The 20,607-nt window shown below is 37.4% G+C and overlaps 1 protein-coding gene across 1 annotated transcript in view; it reads left to right on the forward strand.

The window, feature by feature from the left end:
* The window catches only part of LOC123947041 (olfactory receptor 6C74-like), a 32,560-nt gene extending 12,219 nt beyond the window's left edge, over positions 1 to 20,341 (forward strand). Inside the window, exon 2 of the mRNA XM_046012987.1 lies at positions 20,282 to 20,341. Within this exon, the coding sequence (XP_045868943.1) occupies positions 20,282 to 20,341 (60 nt within the window). The remainder of the gene's footprint in view (positions 1 to 20,281) is intronic.
* Positions 20,342 to 20,607: the final 266 nt, after the last annotated feature.

Consider the following 20,607-nt stretch of genomic DNA (forward strand, 5'->3'; position numbering starts at 1 on the left):
CCTGCCAGGTCTCTGTGGATAAGTCTGCTGCCAATCTAATATGTTTACCATTGTATGTTACAGACTTCTTTTCTCGGGCTGCTTTCAGGATTTTCTCTTTGTCACTAAGACTTGTAAATTTTACTATTAGGTGACGGGGTGTGGAACTATTCTTGTTGACTTTGAGGGGGGTTCTCTGCTTCTCCTGGATTTTGATGCTTGTGCCCTTTGCCATAATTAGGGAAATTCTCTCCAATAATTCTCTCCAATAGACCTTCTGCTCCCCTCTCTGTTTCTTCTTCTTCTGGAATCCCAATTATTCTAATGTTGTTTCGTCTTATGGTGTCACTTATCTCTCGAATTCTCCCCTCATGGTCCAGTAGCTGTTTGTCCCTCTTTTGTTCGGCTTCTTTATTCTTTGTCATTTGGTCTTCTATATCACTAATTCTTTCTTCTGCCTCATTGATCCTAGCAGTGAGAGCCTCCATTTTTTATTGCACCTCATTAATAGCTTTTTTGATTTCAACTTGGTTAGATTTTAGTTCTTTAATTTCTCCAGAAAGGGCTTTAATATCTCCAGAGATGTTTTCTCTAATATCTTCCATGCCTTTTTCGAGCCCGGCTAGAATGTTCAGGATTGTCATTCTGAACTCTTGATCTGACATATTACCAATGTCTGTGTTGATTAGGTCCCCAGCCTTCGGTACTGCCTCTTGTTCTTTTGTTTGTGGTGATTTTTTCCGCCTTGTTATTTTGTCCAGATAAGAGGATATGAAGGGTCAAATAAAATACTAAAAGGGTGGCAAAGACCCCAGAAAAATGCGCTGTAACTAAATGAGAAGAGACCCCAAATTGTGGGGGGGAGAAAGGGGATAAAAAGAGATTCAGAAAAAAAAAAAAGAAAAAAAAATTTAAAAATAAAACAAATAAAGAAAAAATATAAAAAAGTAAGAAAAAATATATATATTTAGATAAACTAGTCAAAAAACGTTAAAAAAGAAAAGGGTAAAAGTTTTAAAAAATTTAGCAGAAGAAGGAAAAAGAAAAAAAATTGAAAAAAAAAAATTGAAGTAGCCGCAACACTAAAGAATCATGGGGAGAAAGCCATGAGTTCCGTGCTTTGCTTTCTCCTCCTCTGGAATTGCGCTGCTGTCTTAGGAATTGAACCTACTTTTCCTTGATAGATGAACTTTGTCCTTGCTGGATATTTTGTTGATCTTCTGGGGGAGGGGCCTGTTGTAGTGACTCTCAAGTGTCTTTGCCCGAGGCGGGATTACACCGCCCTTACTGGCGGCCAGACTAAGTAATCGGCTCGGGTTTGCTTTTGGGAGCTTCTGTTCCCTGAATGCTTTCCGTAGAGTTCTGGAGGACGGGAATGAAAATGGCGGCCTCCTAGTCTCCAGCCCAGAGGAGCCGAGAGCCTGGGGCCCCACTCCTCAGTGCGCCCCCAGAGGACCGCACCCAATCACTCCCGTATCCCCAGCCTCTAGCCGCGCTCCGAGCTCACCCAGCCCGTGACCAGTTCAAGGTAACCCCGAGATGAAAGTTCAGACCTTGGCTCTGTCTCTGCAGCCGGCTTCTCCGTTCTAATACCTGCGAGCTCTGCGACACTCCGACACCCCCGAACTTTCTGTGACCCTGCAGGACCTGGGGCCACGCTGACCCCGCGTGGGCTTCACCCTGGTTTAGCCTCTGGAGCAATGTCCCTCAGTGAACAGACTTTTAAAAGTCCTGATTTTGTGCTCAGTTCCTCTGCCGCTTGCCAGGAGCCGGCCCCTCCCCCGTGGTCTCTCTTCCCGTCATTTTAGATTCACTTCTCCGCCAGTCCTACCTTTCAGAAAGTGGTTGATTTTCTGTTTCTAGAGTTGCTGTTCTTCTTCTCTTCGATCTCCCGTTGGATTTGTAGTTGTTTCCAGTGTTTAGATAAGCTATCGAGCTGATCTCCTGCTACCTGATGTAGTCTCACCCTGCTACTTCTCCGCCATCTTGACTCCTCCCCCCCATACAGATAATTTTTTAACTTATTGACCACCACACTGAGATGTCCAGTACCTCAAATTCTTTAATAACCTTCTAACCTGAACTTTTTGATACATACACCCGTGTTTTTATTTTGCTTTTCTATTTTTTAATTCTTTTTTAATTTTAACTTAGTTTAGTCTAGTTTATTCTTCTTTAATTTTTATTTTCTACTATACATATAGAGTTAAACTTCAAGGTAATCCCCTTTCCCAAATCAATGCTACAACTATAGGCAAACCAGTTTCTAATCCCCCTGTCACTTAGGAAAGCTGAGTCCCTTAACAAAAACATCAATATACCTTCAGGAAGAATCAAAATAACCTTCCTCACCGACACTGAGAATTTATAACCACTCTCCCAATTTTTCCTTCTGTCAGTGTTTCTGTGAATTTGTGTTTGTCCTGATAATATATAAATCTTATACTTGGGGTTCTTTCTGATGAGGTTCTTCCCTTTTTTTTTTTCTTATATATATATATTTTTTTCTCTTATTATATATATTTATCAGTCTTTTTGTTTGTCTGTTTTTACCTTGTGGCCCATTTGGGCTGAGCCTTCTCTTTTATCTTCCCTTTTTTTCCTCTCTCTCTCTCTCTCTCTTTTCTTTTCCTTTTTTCTTTCCCTTATTTTTTCTTTCTTCTTCTCTATTTCTTTTTCTTTTATTTTTTCTCTCATTTGGGTTGGGAACCCTGATTGCACAGAAGCGTTCCAGGGTGCACATTGACTGCACCACAATCGATAAATCCAGCTGCATCTGTTCAGTCATATCTTACCAAACTGACTAGAAGGAGGAATACCCAACAGAAGAAAAATACAGAGGATGGACCTTCTGCAACAGAGCTAATGGCTATCGACATAGACAATATGTCGGAAAAGGAATTCAGACTAACAATTATCCAGGCAATAGCTAGGTTGGAGAAAGCCATGGATGACCAAAAAAAAAAAATGATTAGGGCAGAACTGAAAGCCACCAGGGATGATGTTCACAATGTTAGGGCAGAACTGAAAGCCACCAGGGATGATGTTCAAAATGCTCTCAATGAGTTCCAATCTAATCTAAATTCTCTAAAAGCTAGGGTAACTGAGACAGAAGATAGAATTAGTGATCTGGAGGACAAACAGATAGAGAGAAAAGATCAGGAGGAAGCCAGGAACAAACAGCTCAGAAGCCACAAAAACAGAATCAGGAAAATAAATGATGCCAAGAAACATTCAAACATCAGAATTATTGGAATCCCAAAGGGAAGGAAAAAGAAAGAAGTCTAGAAGATATAGTGGAACAATTTGTCTATGAAAATTTTCCCAATCTCACGAATGGAAACAACGTTCATGTACTAGAGGCAGAGAGATTTCCTCCCAAGATTTTAGATTCTCAAAGTCCCCGTGATACGTTATAGTTAGAATGAGGAATTATGTTTCAAGACAGACCCTCTTAAAAGCAGCTAGGACAAAGAAGCTCCTTACATACAGAGGAAAGCCCATTAGAATAACGTCAGACCTTTCCACAGAGACCTGGCAAGCCAGGAAGGCCTGGCAAAATATATTCAGAGTACTAAATGAGAAGAACATGCAGCCAAGAATACTCTATCCAGCAAGACTTACATTCAAAATGGATGGAGAGATAAAGAGTTTCCAAGACCAGCAAGGCTTAAAAGACTATACAACCACCAAGCCGACACTGCAGGAAATATTAAGGGGGATCTATGAAAGAAAAAAAATCCTAAGAATATCATTGAACAGAAATATAGAAACAATCTACAGACAGAAAGACTTCAAAGGCAACACGATGTCAATAAAAACCTATCTCTCAATAATCACTCTCAATGTGAATGGCCTAAATGCGCCCATAAAAAGACACAGGGTTGCAGATTGGATAAAACGACAGGACCCATCTATATGTTGTTTACAAGAGACCCATTTTGAACCTAAGGATACACCCAGACTGAAAGTAAAGGGATGGAGAAGCATCTTTCATGCCAATGGGCCTCAAAAGAAGGCCGGGGTAGCGATTCCCATATCAGATAAATTAGATTTTAAACTAAAGACTGTAGTTGAGATACAGAAGGACACTACATAATTCTTAAAGGGACTATCCGCCAAGATGATCTAACAGTTCTGAATACCTATGCCCCCAATATGGGAGCGCCCAATTACATAAGAAAACTATTAATCAAGATAAAGAGTCATATTGATATGAATACAATAATAGTAGGAGATCTTAATATGTCTCTCTCAGAAATAGACAGATCATCGAAGCAGAAAATTAATAAAGAAATAAAAGCATTGAATCAAACATTGGACCAGATGGACCTCATAGACGTATACAGAACATTCCACACTAAAACAACAGAAGACTCATTCTTCTCAAGTGCACATGGAACCTTCTCCAGAATAGACCACATACTGGGTCACAAAGCAGGACTCATCTGATACCAAAAGATTGACATTATTCCCTGCATATTCTCAGATCACAATGCTTTGAAACTGGAAGTCAATCATAAGGAAAAGTTCAGAAGGAACTCAAACACCTGGAAGCTAAAGACCACATTGCTTAAGAATGCTTAGATCAACCAGGAGATCAAAGATGAACTTAAACAATTCATGGAAACCAATGAGAATGAAGACACTTCAGTCCAAAACCTATGGGATACAGCAAAGATGGATCTAAGGGGGGGGAAATACATAGCCATCCAAGCCTCCCTCAAAAACATTGAAAAATCCAGAATACACCAGCTGTCTCTACACCTTAAAGAACTGGAGAATCAACAACAATCAACCCAACTCCACATGCAAAAAGGGAAATAATCAAGATTAGAGCAAAGATAAATGAGGTAGAAACGAGAGATACAGTAGAATGTATCAATGAAACTAGAAGCTGGTTTTTTGAAAGAATCAATGAGATCGATAAACCATTGGCAACACTGATCCAAAAGAAAAGAGAGAAAGCCCAAATTAATAAAATTATGAATGAAAAGGGAGAGATCACAACTAACACCAAGGAAATAGAAACAATCATCAGAAATTATTACCAACAGTTATATGCCAATAAGCTAAGCAACCTAGATGAAATGGATGCATTCCTGGAAAACTACAAACTCCCAAAGTTGAACCAGGAAGAAATTGACAACCTGAATAGACTGATATCTAGTAACGAGATTGAAGCAGTGATCAAAAACCTCCCCAAAAACAAGAGCCCAGGACCTGACGGATTCCCTGGGGAATTCTACCAAACTTTCAAAGAAGAAATAACCCCAATTCTCCTGAAGCTGTTCCAAAAAATTGAAGCAGAAGGAAAACTTCCAGACTCTTTTTATGAAGCCAGCATTACCCTGATCCTCAAACCAGGAAAAGACCCTACCAAAAAAGGAGAATTTCAGACCAATATCACTGATGAATATGGATGCAAAGATTCTCAACAAGATCCTAGCAAACAGGATCCAGCAGCACATTAAAAAGATTATCCACCATGACAAATTGGGATTCATACCTGGGTTGCAAGGATGGTTCAACATTCGCAAATCAATCAATGTGATAGAGCAAATCAATAAGAGAAGAGAGAAGAACCACATGGTCCTCTCAATTGATGCAGAAAAAGCATTTGACAAAATCCAGTATCCATTCCTGATGAAAAGGCTTCAAAGTATAGGGATAGAGGGAACATTCCTGAACTTCATAAAATCTGTCTATGAAAGACCCACAGCAAATATCATCCTCAATGGGAAAAAGCTTGCAGCCTTCCCGTTGAGATCAGGAACACGACAACGATACCCACTCTCACCACTCTTGTTCAACATAGTATTAGAAGTCCTAGCAATGGCACTCAGACAACAAAGGGAAATTAAAGTTATCCAAATTGGCAAGGAAGAAGTCAAACTCTCTCTCTTCACAGATGACATGATTCTTTATATGGAAAACCCCAAAGACTCCACCCCCAAAATACTAGAACTCAAACAGCAATTCAGTAACGTGGCAGGATACAAAGTCAATGTACAGAAATCAGTGGCTTTCTTATACACTAACAATGAAAATACAGAAAGGGAAATTAGAGAATCGATTCCATTTACTATAGCACCAAGAACCATAATATACCTGGGAATAAACCTAACCAAAGAGGTCAAGGACCTGTACTCGAGGAACTACAGAACACTCATGAAAGAAATTGAAGAAGGCACAAAAAGATGGAAGACTGTTCCATGCTCTTGGATTGGAAGAATAAACATTGTTAAAATGTCTATACTGCCTAGAGCAATCTATACTTTTAATGCCATTCCGATCAAAATTCCACCAGTATTTTTCAAAGAGCTGGAGCAAATAATCCTAAAATTTGTATGGAATCAGAAGAGACCCCGAATTGCTAAGGAAATGTTGAAAAACAAAAACAAAACTGGCGGCATCACGTTGTCCGATTTCAAGCTTTACTACAAAGCTGTGATCACCAAGACAGCGTGGTACTGGCTTAAAAACAGACACATAGACCAGTGGAACAGAATGGAGAGTCCAGATATGGACCCTCAACTCTATGGTCAAATAATCTTTGACAAAACTGGAAAAAATATACAATGGAAAAAAGACAGTCTCTTCAATAAATGGTTCTGGGAAAACTGGACAGCTATATGTAGAAGAATGAAACTCGACCATTCTCTTACCATACAAAAAGATAAACTTGAAATGGATAAAAGACCTCAACATGAGACAGGAATCCATCAGAATCCTAGAGGAGAACATAGGCAGTAATCTCTTCAATATCAGCCACAGCAACTTCTTTCAAGACATGTCTCCAAAGGCATAGGAAACAAAAGGGAAAATGAACTTTTGGGACTTCATCAAGATCAAAAGCTTCTGCACAGCATAGGAAACAGTCAACGAAACAAAAAGGCAACCCACAGAATGGGAGAAGATATTTGCAAATGACAGTACAGGCAAAAGGTTGATATCCAGGATCTATAAAGAACTCCTCAAACTCAACACACACAAAACAGCTAATCATATCAAAAAATGGGCAGAGGATATGAACAGACACTTCTCCAATGAAGACATACAAATGGCTATCAGACCCATGAAAAAATGTTCATCATCACTAGCCATCAGGGAGATTCAAATTAAAACTACATTGAGATACCACCTGACACCAGTTAGAATGACCAAAATTAGCAAGACAGGAAACAATGTGTGTTGGAAAGCATGTGGAGAATGGGAACCCTCTTCCACTGTTGGTGGGAATGCAAGTTAGTGCAGCCACTTTGGAGAACAGTGTGGAGATTCCTGAAGAAATTAAGAATAGAGCTTCCCTATGACCCTGCAATTGCACTGCTGGGTATTTACACCAAAGATACAGATGTAGTGAAAAGAAGAGCCATCTGTACCCCAATGTTTTATTGCAGCAATGGCCACGGTTGCCAAACTGTGGAAAGAACCAAGATGCCCTTCAATGGATGAATGGTTAAGGAAGATGTGGTACATATACACAATGGAGTATTGTGCCTCTATCAGAAAGGATGAATACCCAACTTTTGTAGCAACATGGACGGGACTGGAAGAGATTATGCTGAGCGAAATAAGTCAAGCAGAGAGATCAAGTATCATATGTTCTCACTTATTTGTGGAGCAAAGCAAAGAACACGGTGGACATGGGGAGATGGAGAGGAGAGGGAGTTGAGGGAAACTGGAAGGGGAGATGAACCATAAGAGACTACGGACTCTGAAAAACAACCAGAGTGTTATGTTGGGTGCAGGGATGTTAGGTTGAGTAACCACGTGGTGGGTATTAGGGATGGCACGTACTGCTTGGAGCACTGGGTGTGGTGCAAAAACAATGAACACTGTTACACTGAAAATAAACAAACAAACAAACAAACAAAAAGAGCCACTAATGGTTTATCTCCCTCCCAAAACCATCTTGTTTCATTTATTTTTTTCCTACCACTCAAACCCCCCATGTTGCTTCTCCACTTCCTCATATCAGGGAGATCATATGATAGTTGTCTTTCTCTGATTGACTTATTCTGCTAAGCATAATACCCTCTAGTTCCATCCACATCGTCACACATGGCAAGATTTCATTTCTTTTGATGGCTTCATAGTATTCCATTGTATATATATGCCACCTCTTCTTTATCCATTCATCTATTGATGGACATCTAGGTTCTTTCCATAGTTTGGCTATTGTCGACATTGCTGCTATAAACTTTTGGGTGCACGTGCCCCTTCAGATCACTATGTTTGCATCTTTAGGGTAAATACCCAGTAGTGCAATTGCTGGGTTATAGGGTAGTTCTATTTTCAACTTTTTGAGGAACCCCCATGCTGTTTTCCAGAGTGGTTGCACCAGCTTGCATTCCCACCAAAAGTGTAGGAGGGTTCCCCTTTCTCTGCATCCTCGCCAGCATCTGTCATTTCCTGACTTGTTAATTTTAGCCATTCTGACTGGTGTGAGGTGATACCTCATTGTGGTTTTGATTTGAATTTCACTGATACCAAGTGATGTGGAGCACTTTTTCATGTATCTGTTGGCCATCTGGATGTCTTTTTAGCAGAAATGTCTGTTCATGTCCTCTGCCCATTTCTTGATTGGATTGTTTGTCCTTTGGGTATTGAGTTTGCTAAGCTCTTTATAGATTTTGGATACTAGCCCTTTATTGGAATGTCATTTGCAAATATCTTCTCCCATTCTGTCAGTTGTCTTTTGGTTTTGTTAACTGTTTCCTATGCTCTGTAAAATGTTTTGATCTTGATGAAATCCCAATAGTTCATTTTTTCCTTGCTTCCCTTGCCTTTGGCAATGTTCCCAGGAAGAAGTTTCTGTGGCTGAGGTCAAAGAGGTTGCTGCCTGTGTTCTCCTCAAGGATTTTGATGGATTCCTTTCTCACATTGAGGTCCTTCCTCCATTTGGAGTCTATTTTCATGTGTGATGTAAGGAAGTGGTCCAATTTCATTTTTCTGCATGGGGCTGTCCAATTTTCCCAATACCTTTTGTTGAAGAGGCTCTCTTTTTTCCGTTGGACTTCTTTCCTAAAAAGTGCATATGTTCTAAAATGGAGCAGGATTTCATCTGGTAGGTCTATTATAGACCTGAAAATTTGGAGTGAATAAGAATCACACACCTGTTTGGATTACTTCAAAACAAAGTCAAAGTTCTCATTCCTAAATTGTCTTTTCAATATACCTATAGTACAGTGTAGAAACATGGACTCTAGGTAATTGTAATACAGGTGGATTCCATGACAGTTTCCTTTTTTTATATCAAAACCTATGTGAGCAGATTATTATTTTATGGACAGTGTTATGTTAAATATATTGTGGATGGGTATTTGGGTATTGGAATCTGAGAGACAAGTTAGAGGACTAATGTTTTACACTAAGTGAGTTATTTGAGAATTGAAACACGGTAGTGTGAATGAGTTATTTGAAAGTTGAAATGTGATAGTGTGAATGAATCTGAAGCTCCAGGTGATGGTTCCAGAGAAATTTAGGAACACAAACTGAGAGGAATGATTGAACATTTGGATATATGGGATATATGAGATAAATGGAAGATATTTTTAAAAATGAGTTACATCATCTTTCAACTTCCTTTCTGCCTACTCCCTTGTGGACTCACTCATGTTTTTTATGCTGTTAAAGGAAGGAGTGTTACTGGTATGCCCTCAGATAAAAACAAAATATAAGCCTACAATGAAATCCATGAAATATAATGAGTTCTATATTGATATAATATGCCATCAGAGAAATATGAGTGAAAAAAAATCATTATGGCATTTAATGCAGTAACTTCTATCCATGTGGCCCTAAGGAAAAAAAAAAATTAAGTTCAGGTTTGTATTCTGATTTATTTTACTACTTTAAGTCAGCACTGTTAACCTTCTTTCCGATGGTAATTACAAGGAAATAAGTTCATGTTATTATATTTAAGGCCCTCAAAGCCTTCCATTAAGCTCTTTAAAAACTACTAGACCCTTATTAGATTTGGATTATGAGTATTTTTCTTACTCTTTGGGTTGTCATTTCACTCTTCTGGTAATGTCATTTGGTCACAAAAGTTTTAATTCTGATGAAGTCAAGTTGTTTCTATTTTTTATTTGGTTGCTTGTGTTTTCAGGGGCATATGTAAAAGAATCTTTGCTTTATCCAAAGTTGCAAAGATGTATACTTACCACTTATTCTAAGAAATTTATAATTTTATATTTTACATTTAGGTCTTTGGTTAATGTTTGCGTATGGTTTGAGGTAAAGATTCAAGTCACAATTTGCATGTAAATAGTTACCACAACATGATTTGTTGAAAAGGCTATTAATCCCCCATTAAACAACACCCTTGTTAAAATTCAATTGACCATTAATGCACAGGTCTATTACTTTGAGGTAAAACTCAGTTGCTATACCAGTATCACATTGTCCTGATCACTGTACCTTTATATTAATTTTTGAAACTGGAAAGTATGACTCTTTCAATTTTGCTCCTCTTTTTCAATATTGTTTTGGCTATCAAGGTCCCTTGCAATTCCATATGAATTTTAGGATTAGATTGTTTATTGATGCAAAAAGAATAGTTGAAATTTTAATAAGGATTACATTGAATCAGATCACTTTGGGAACTGTTATCATCTTAATTAACAATGTCAAGTGTACTATCCAATAACATGGGATGTCTTTATTTATTTAGGACTTTTTTTTTTAAGTTGTGGCTTGTTTGTTTGTTTGTTCGTTTTGGTACAAGTGTTGCCCTTTCATGGTTACATTTACATAAAATAACTCTTACAACTGAACAATAAAAAAGACCAACACTCAAGAAAATATAGACAAAGGGCTTGAAGAAGATATACAAACAGACAAAAAGCACTTGAAAAGATGCTCGAGAACAGTAGTCTTTAGGAAAATGTAATTCAAAATTACAATGACATACCACTTCACAGCTACTAGGACAGTTAAGTATGTGTGTGTGTGTGACTGTGTGGGTGTGAGTACATATATGTTATTTATATATAACACAAAAAACAACAAGTGTTATTGTATATAATAACAAGTGATGATGTACAGAATTAAGAACACCATATGCCACTGGTTGGAATGTAAAACACGCAGCCACTTGGAAAAGTTTGTCAGCTCATCAAGAAGGTAAACACAGAGTTACCATATAACCCAGAAATTCTAAGAATTGAAAACATAGGTTCATGCAAAAATTTCAATACACATTTTCACAGAGGATCAGGCATAAGAGCCAAAAAGCAGAAACAACACAGGTAACATTTAAGTGATGAATGTATACACAAAATGTGGTACAGTTATATTTCACTTTATTGTGCTTTGCTTTGTTGTATTTTGCATACACTACATTTCTCTCATAAGTTGAACATTTGTGACAATCCTGCATCAAACAGTTCTAATGGTGCCATTTTTCCAACAGCATTTTCTCTTTTCAGTATCACATTTTGGTAATTCTCACAATATTTCAAGCTTTTTCATTATTATTATATTTATTATGGTGGAGAAAGTTTTAGTGGTATGGACTGAATACCAAACCAGCGACAATATTCCCTTAAACCAAAGCCTACCACAGAGGAAGGCCCTAATTTTCTTCAATTCTGTGAAGGCAGGAAGAGGTGAGAAAGCTACAGGGAAAAAGGAGTCTGAAGCAAGGGGCACCTGGGTGGCTCAGTGGGTAAAGCCTCTGCCTTCGGCTCAGGTCATGATCCCAGGGTCCTGGGATGGAGCCCCACATCGGGCTCTCTGCTCCTCGGGGAGCCTGCTTCCTCCTCTCTCTCTGCCTGCCTCTCTGCCTAGTTGTGATTTCTCTCTGTCAAATAAATAAAAAAAATTAAAAAAAAAAAGAAGTCTGAAGCAAGCAGAGAACAGCTCATAAGGTTTAAGGAAAGAAGCCATCTCCATAACATTAAAGTATGCAGTGAAGCAGCACGGACTGATGTAGTACCTGAAGTGAGTTACCCAGAAGACCTAGCTAAGATAATTAATGAAGGTGACAATACTAAACCACACACTTTCCATGCAGATGAAAAAGACTTATAGTTGATGAAGATGCCATCTAGGCTGTTTATAGATTGAAAAGAGGAGCTAATGAGTGACTTCAAAGCTTCAAAGTCTAAGCTGACTCTCTTGTGAAAGCTAAGACAGCCAGTGACTCTAAATTGAAGCCAATGCTCATTGATCATTCTGAAAGACCTAGGCCTAAGAATTATGCTAACACTACTTTGCCTATGCTCAATAAATGGAATAACAAAGTCTGGATGACAGCACCTTTGTTTACAACATGGTTTACTAAATATTTTAAGCCACTGTTGAGATCTGCTCCTCAGTAAAAGATTCCTTTCAAAATATTGCTGCTCATTGACAATGCACCTGAGCATTCAAGAGTTCTGATGGAGAGGTACAATATGGTTAATATTGTTTTCATGACTGCTAACAAAACAATCATTCTGAATCCCATGGATCAAGGGACAATTCTGACTTTCAAGTCTTATAATTTTAGAAATACTCTTCATAAGGCTAGAGATACCATGGATACTGATTTCTCTAATGGATCTGGGAAAAATAAATGGAAACTTTTCTGGAAAGGCTTTACCACTCTAGATGCCACTAAGAACATTCAAGATTCATAGAAAGGGGCCAAAAAGAGTCAACATGAACAGGAGTTTAGATGAAGTTGATTGCAACATGTAGTATTTATAAATATTAGTTATTTTTCTGTGTAGAAAAAATCAAACCCCAGATTTTCGTCAGAATTGTTTCTATTATTATCAATGAGAGTGAATCTTGTAAGAAATTCAAAGTATGATTTACTTATTTCTGTGATTGGGGATCTTCCCATATTTTAAACTATTTATAAATTAAAAATTACGGATTCAATCTAGTTGGGTCAATGTAAAGAAATTTATTAATGTTTCATACATAAAAGCATATGCAATCATTTTAATCCAATAGATTTGGACAACAATTGACAAAGCATATATAGAATATCTGCATCATGCTTAACAATTTCCTTGGCCTCTTCAGAGCCATTCCCTTACTCTCCATGCCTGCTAATGGATTCAGATATACACAGATGTCTTTTGGCCACATCAATTACTTTTACTTTTTCTGGAATTTCCTATAAAAGAAATCACAAATTGGGACATTTAATTTCACAGTTGGAGGATCACCCAGTTTCTTCCATACATGCTTAAATTCTTTCCTTTTTGCTAATGCTATTTGGCAAATCTAAATTTACCATATTTGATTTAACAAATTCAGAATCTCTGGCATTTTTTTGTTATAGCCAGCCTTCCGTCCCCAATTCCCACACATTGGTGTTTTTTTTCTCTCTAGAATCTCTCCATAAGATTCAATGATTTGTTTCAATTAGAGTCATAATCAAGTACACACTCTATTCTGAAATGTCAGTCCCTAAAAGCATATATCTTCCCATAATGTCCTCCTGAAATAAGTGCCAAAGGAAAAATAATTGGGGGTGGTGGTTATTCCTCTATTCTTTGTTGACTCTACTCCTCAATTACCATTCTCCATGGCAGTTTGAATTACAGAATTACACCAATTGTCTTTAGAGGACAAGATACATGTAAGAAGTAAGAAGGATACATGAAAAGAAACACCATTCACCATTTTGTTGCTCTTTTTGGCATCTCATCCCAACTTCTTAATTAACATCTTCTACTCTCTTTTTAGATGCAGCATGTTGCAAGACAACCTACTTTTCTCCTTTGTGCTAGTATCTACTTGATCTTTTGGGCTTTATACCCAAAGACTTCCTATAGAATAGTACACTGTCTTACCTCTCATCTTTGTTAATCTCTCATGAACCAGCATCTGTGGCTTAATACTATACTGCCAGTTATATATAAAATCACAAAATGGTGTAACTACAAGAAGTCATAAATTTGCAAATTCTTACAGCATGGGTCCTATATCAGTCAGGATTCAGGTGAAGGTAGGATTTCTGTAAGCACTTTGGAAAGAAAGGAGATAATGGAGAAATTATAGCGTTTAAAAATAATGAAAGAGGTAGCTATGGAAGGAAAAGTTTGAACACCAAGGAGAATGTTGAGGAAACTAACACCAAAGATCTCATGTTGAAGTCCTATGAGAATGCTTCAAGAAACCTTAATGGGAAATCACAGTGAGTGTCAGTTATTTCTGAGAAAGCATCTACCTATATCTTAGCAATAAAGTTGGTAGTTTTCAGACACTTCCTGAAAATCCACAATGATCTAGCCTGCAAGCGCCAGCCTGGTTTCAAACTAGAGAGCAATAGTCTCCACTTCCCTTCCAAATTCCAAATTTTGTGCCAAGTCCTATCACTGACAAATCATAAATTAAGACCATACAGGGAAGGGAACACTCAGAAATAGCCTCCCACTTTCTCTACAGCACTGAGAGAACAACTAAAAATGTATTATGTGATGTTGAGCTGGCAACAGATAGCTCAATGCAAGTGCTTTGAAAACAACCAAAGTCAAGTCCTTCTATTGCCAATTAATTATTTATTTTTTTAAAGGCTCCCAGGCCCAAGTTCCTTCTCATTCTTTTTTTTTTTAAGGTTTTATTTATTTATTTGACAGAGAGAGATCACAAGTAGACAGAGAGGCAGGCAGAGAGAGAGGGGGAGGCAGGCTCCCTGCTGAGTGGAGAACCCAATGTGGGGCTTGATCCCAGGACCCTGAGATCATGACCCGAGCTGAAGGCAGTGGGTTAAGCCACTGATCCACCCACGTGCCCCAGGGAATTATTTATTATTTTCACTGGCTCTGCCTGAAATGCTATATCGGTATTGGGAGCAGCTTAGTAGAGATAAGATGCACGGTCCCTAGGTGGCTCAAGGACCAAGAGTTTTAACTCAAGTCATGATCTCATGCATTGTGGAATTGAGCCCCATGCAGGATCAACACTCAGTGGAGAGTCTACTTGAAGATTTTCTCCTTCTGTCCCTAACCTCACTCTGTCCAAATCTCTCTCCCTCTAAAAATAAATAAATAAATAAATAAATAAATAAATAAATAAATAAATAAATAAATAAATGTCTTTAGGGAAAAAAGAGAAATAGAGACTTTGCATCTCCTTGTTCAATTTACCTCCACTATTTAGGGCACTATGTCAAGATCCTGACATTATAAATGCTTAAATGCATGTTATCCACTCATGTTATATCCAATACCTTTGGCAATCTGGTTGAAAATGACATCTCTACAGGGTAGAATAGATGAGTTTCTGTTAAAGGAAGGATGAGCACTAAAGTGATAAAAATAGGGTAATAAATTATATTATTACTAATGTAGTATAATTTTCCATGAGGTTAGCACAGGCGTAAATTTTAAGCTCTAGGGGTGCCTGGGTAGCTCAGTCACTTAGGTATCTGCCTTTGGCTCAGGTCATGAGTCCAGGTCCTGGGATTGAGCCCTGCATCAGGCTCCCTGCTCAGTGGGGAGCCTGCTTCTCCCTCTCCCTCTGCCTGCTGCTCCCCCTACTTGTGTGCTCTCTCTGTCAAATAAATAAAATATTTTTAAAAAATATATTTTAAGCTAGAGAATGTCCAAGGAGAATAAGACCACTACAGTAATTTAGGAAATCAATTATCTTAGTAAATCCCAGATCCTGAAGGAGAACTGTTGTTCATTTATTCATTAGTAAATCAATTAATTATTTTTTGTATTTATGTTTATTTGTTTATATGTTTTCTTTTTAAGTCTGTATTTAAGTTCCAGTTAGTTAACATATATATATATATATATATTAAAGATTTTATTTATTCATTTGACAGAGAGAGAGATCACAAGTAGGCAGAGAGGCAGGCAGAGAGAGAGGAGGAAGCAGGCTCCCTGCGGAGCAGAAAGCCCAATGCGGGGCTCAATCCCAGGACCCTGAGATCATGACCTGAGCCGAAGGCAGAGGCTTAAACCACTGAGCCACCCAGGCGCCCCAGTTAACATATATCTTAATATGAGTTTCAGGTGTACGACCCAGTGGCTCAACACTTTCATACAGCAACTGTTGTTAATCAGACATGCACTCCTTATTCCCCATCACCTATTTCACCCATCCCTCAACTCACTTCCCCTCTGGTAAGCAACACTTTGTTCTCTACAGTTGAGGGTCTGTTTCTTGGTTGCTTCCCTCCATCTGTTTTTCCCCTTGCTTATTTGTTTTGTTTCTTAAATTCCACATATGAGTGTAATCATATGGTATTTGTTTTTCTCTGAATGACTTATGTCACATAACGTAATATTCTCTAGTTCCATCCATGTCATTTCAAATGGGAATGTTTCATTCTTTTTTATGACTGAGTAATATTCCATTGTGTTTCTATACCATTTCTTTATCCATTCAGCATTTGGTGGAAATTTAGACTCTTTCTATAATTTGGCTATCATAGCTAGTGCTGCTACGAATATAGGTCCATGTAGCACTTTGAGTTAGAATTTTTTGTCTTCTTTGGGTAAATACCTAGTAGTGCAATCGCTGGATCATAGGGTAGTTCTATTTTTAACTTTTTGAGGAACTGCCATACTGTCTTCCAGAGTGGTTGCACCAATTTGCATTCGTCACAAAAGTGTAGGAGGGATCCCCATTTTCCACATCCTCATGAACACTTGTTTTTTTCTTGTATTATTTATTTTAGCCACTCTGACAGGTGTGAAATAATATCTCATTGTATTTTTGATTTGTATTTCCCTAATGATGAGTGATGCTGAGCATCTTTTCATGTTCTATTAGCCATCTGGATGCCTTCTTTGGAAAAGTGTCTATTCATGTCTTCTGCCCATTATTTTATTGGACTATTCATTTTTAGTGTTTTGAGTATTATAAGTTCTCTATATATCTTGGATATTAAGCCTTTATTATATATGGCACTCACAAATATCTTCTCTCATTACATAGATTGCCTTACAGTTTTGTTGGCTGTTTCTTTTGTTGTGCAGAAGCTTTTTATTTTGGTGTAGTCCCAATAGTGTATTTTGGCTTTGTTTCCCTTGCCTCAGGAGATATATATTGAATAATATTGCTATAGTCAATGTCAAAAAGTTTACTGCCTATTCTCTCTTCCAGAACTTTCATGGTTTCAGGTCTCACATGTAGGTATTTCATCCATTTTGAATTTATTTTTGTGTATTGTGTGAGAAAGTGGTCCAGTTTCTTTGGTAATAGATCATAGCTACACTTGTGGTGAATATAGCATAATGTATACACTTGTCAATTCATTATGCTTTCCATCTGATCATAACATAGCAATATAACTAAAGTACTAATGTAACTAATAGTTGTGTGTCAGTTATACTCAATATATTAAAAAAAGAACAAATAAATGAGCATTGATGAATGATTAGAAATGAATTGAAGGGAGTTGAGGGAAATTGGAAGGGGAGATGAACCATGAGAGACTATGGACTCTGAAAAACTACCTGAGGGTTTGGAAGGGGCAGGGGGTAGAAAGTTGGGGGAACCAGGTGGTAGGTAATAGGGAGGGCACGTATTGGATGGAGAACAGGGTGTGGTGCAAAAACAATGAATACTGTTTCACTGAAAAGAAATTAAAATAAAAATTAATAATAAAAAAAAGAAATGAATTGAGATGCCTAAGAAACCACTTCCAGCAGGGAAAACAACATATGTGAGAGTGAATGACTTTCACTCATGATTTATTTCACTTAATCTTTATAATAAACTGTGAGTTAAGAGTACTAGCCCTCTCATTTTATGAGTACAGAAACTGATAGAAAGGTTGAATAGATTTTGCAAGTTAAATAAATTTTGCAACCTTACAAAATCATTGGGTCTCCTTAACCTCAAAATCTAAGAATTGTGATCAGGTCCTTATTATATCTCATTATGTGAATTGTGGCTTCATTTTTGTCTCTGTTTATAAAATATGGAAATGATTTCTAATATCTGTGATGGCTAGGACCCAATGAAAAGGGCTCATTCTTGTTGGTAGAGGACAACTTTTTTTTAAATGATTAGTTCTTTTTTTTTAAATTATTAAATTTTTTTTTTATAAACATATAATGTATTTTTATCCCCAGGGGTACAGGTCTGTGAATCGTCAGGTTTACATTTCACAGCACACATCATAGCACATACTCTTCCCAATGTCCATATCCCTACCACCCTCTCCTGATCCCACTTCCCCTAGTAACCCTCAGTCTGTTTTTTTGAGATTGAGTGTTTTATGGTTTGTCTCCCGGTAGGAGGACAATTTTGAAGTACTTATTAAGATGTGGTGCTTGTATATATGTTATTCTAGTAGTTGTATATATGCAAATGAATGCATAAAAATAGACTTAGCATTTTGGCTAATGATGTGAAATTGACAGCAAGCTAATTCCTTGAATCTTAATAAATAATGAAACTACTAAATTATTAGACGTTTCCTCTGGTAGTCTATGAATTTGTTATAAAAGGATGAGTCCCAGCTCTGTAAGTTGACAAGGAATGATATCTAGGACATATTGTTAACTGGAAAAAAAATTGCTGAATATTTCTGTAGTAAAATTGCATTACATATTACATATTAAAAATGTGCTCTCTGAGTGAGTGAATATGACTGTGTTTGTGAATAAAATTTCTGATATAATAGACTATAAATATTTTTTTAAGAATTTATTTATTTATTTATTTGACAGACAGAGATCACAAGTAGGCAGAGAGGCAGGCAGAGAGAGAGGAGGAGGAAGCAGGCTGTCCGCAGAGCAGAGAGCCCGATGTGGGGCTCGACCCCTGAACCCTGGGATCATGACCTGAGCCGAAGGCAGAGGCTTTAACCCACTAAGCCATCCAGGCGCCCCTAGACTGTAAATATTTAATACTGGTTAATTTGAAGATTTGAGGGCAAATGGTGAATCACTTAGAAACTTAAGGGCCATTCCATCCCTCTTTATACACTATTATAATTAATTCACTGACATTTATTTCTCATTATATTAAATCTATACACTCTTAAAATTAAAATATTAAAAACTGAGTTTCAAATACCCTTCTGATTTTTAAATTATTGCAATTCTTTCTTGATACATTCATTCTTTTTTATGTTGGTAGAGATGTATAAATGAATAAAACCTGAGTGCTACCCTCAATGAAGAGTTGGAGCTCAGCTCTGTATTTAATGAACACAAAAGAGTTGAAAATAAATTATCTCCTCTGTGAAGATGAAGTGCCATGTGTATTTGAGAAAAATTAAATATGACCAAGGAGAAACTAAGTTGATTGGATATGCTGGTAGGTATACTTTTGTTTCTATCTCACTATATTGCTTAGTTTTCTGAAAGATGTACTTCATAACATCACTATACCTCTTAGGCCCATCTCTCCTGCATCTGGCTTTTCTTTATTCTGGCCATTCATTCATTTATACAGTGACTAGAGAAGGTAAATTTGTTTCATCTTTGGATAGTATTCAATCCTCATCTTATCCAAAGAGCTTTAAAACCATTTACATTTTAGTCACAAAGCAGTGCTCCCTGGAAATTTACTTAAAGGACTCTCAGAGTTACAATAGTAGCTTTTTAAAATTTAGGTCAGAATAATGTTTATGTTTATATGAAAAAATGAAAGAGATAAAGAACAATTTCTATACTTAGAGGATGTAGAAAACTTGTATGTAATTAAGCCTGCATTTACCCTGTGTGAGAGGCACTTACATAAGAGAGGAAGGGTGAATTCCTGACAAAAAGTCTCCGGAATTAGCTTATGAATGCATCGCCTCTCACATTTTAAGTAAATTAAGAAAATCTGGGATTATACTTCTGCTTCCAAGCAGGGAGCCCGATGTGGGGCTCGATTCCAGGACTCCGGGATCATGACCTGAGCTGAAGGCAGAGGCTTTAACCCACTGAGCCACTCAGGTGCCCCAGCTGATTTCATTCTTAATCATATTTCCTGTGCTCATGTCGCTCTTAAAACTTAATTATTGTAGGTCTAATATTACTGACCACTTCAACTGTGATTATTTTCCCCCGCTGCAACTTTCTTGTTCAGATACAAAATTCCTAGAGATAATTTCCTGGTCTCTATTTTATTTAATGTTCACTTTGGCATCGATATTACTGTACTATGTATATATCATCAGAACAATTTTGAGGATTCCTTCTGCTAGTCAGAGGACAAAGGCCTGTTCCACTTGTTCATCCCACATGATTGTCATCTCCATCTCCTATGGAAGCTGCATTTTTATGTATATTAAACCTTCAGCAAAAGACCGAGTTTTTCTGAGCAAGGGAGTGCTGTGCTAAACACTTCAGTAGCCCCCATGCTGAACCCCTTTATTTATAGCCTAAGGAAGCAGCAAGTCAAGCGAGCCTTCATTGACAAGGCAAGGAAGATTGTATTTTTCTCAAGCAAATGAAATGCTGTGGTGTCACAAATTAGATACATTGCAGGGCAATTTAAAATATACAAAATGAAATTTAAGCCAGCTTTAAATCACAGTGGTCTTCCTGCTATCCTTATTCATTCATTCTTTCTTTCTTTCTAACAGTTTACAAGCACATTTAATATATTTCCAATTCAACTGAAATAATTTCATACGACTTTCTGGCTCCCATTCTTCTGAACCCTTTGTTAGTTGAAACTTCTTGAACAATAATTGTTTTATTCAGAAAGTTGTATTTG

The sequence above is a fragment of the Meles meles genome, chromosome 7 (assembly GCF_922984935.1).
Source record: "Meles meles chromosome 7, mMelMel3.1 paternal haplotype, whole genome shotgun sequence".
Classification (NCBI taxonomy): domain Eukaryota; kingdom Metazoa; phylum Chordata; class Mammalia; order Carnivora; family Mustelidae; genus Meles; species Meles meles.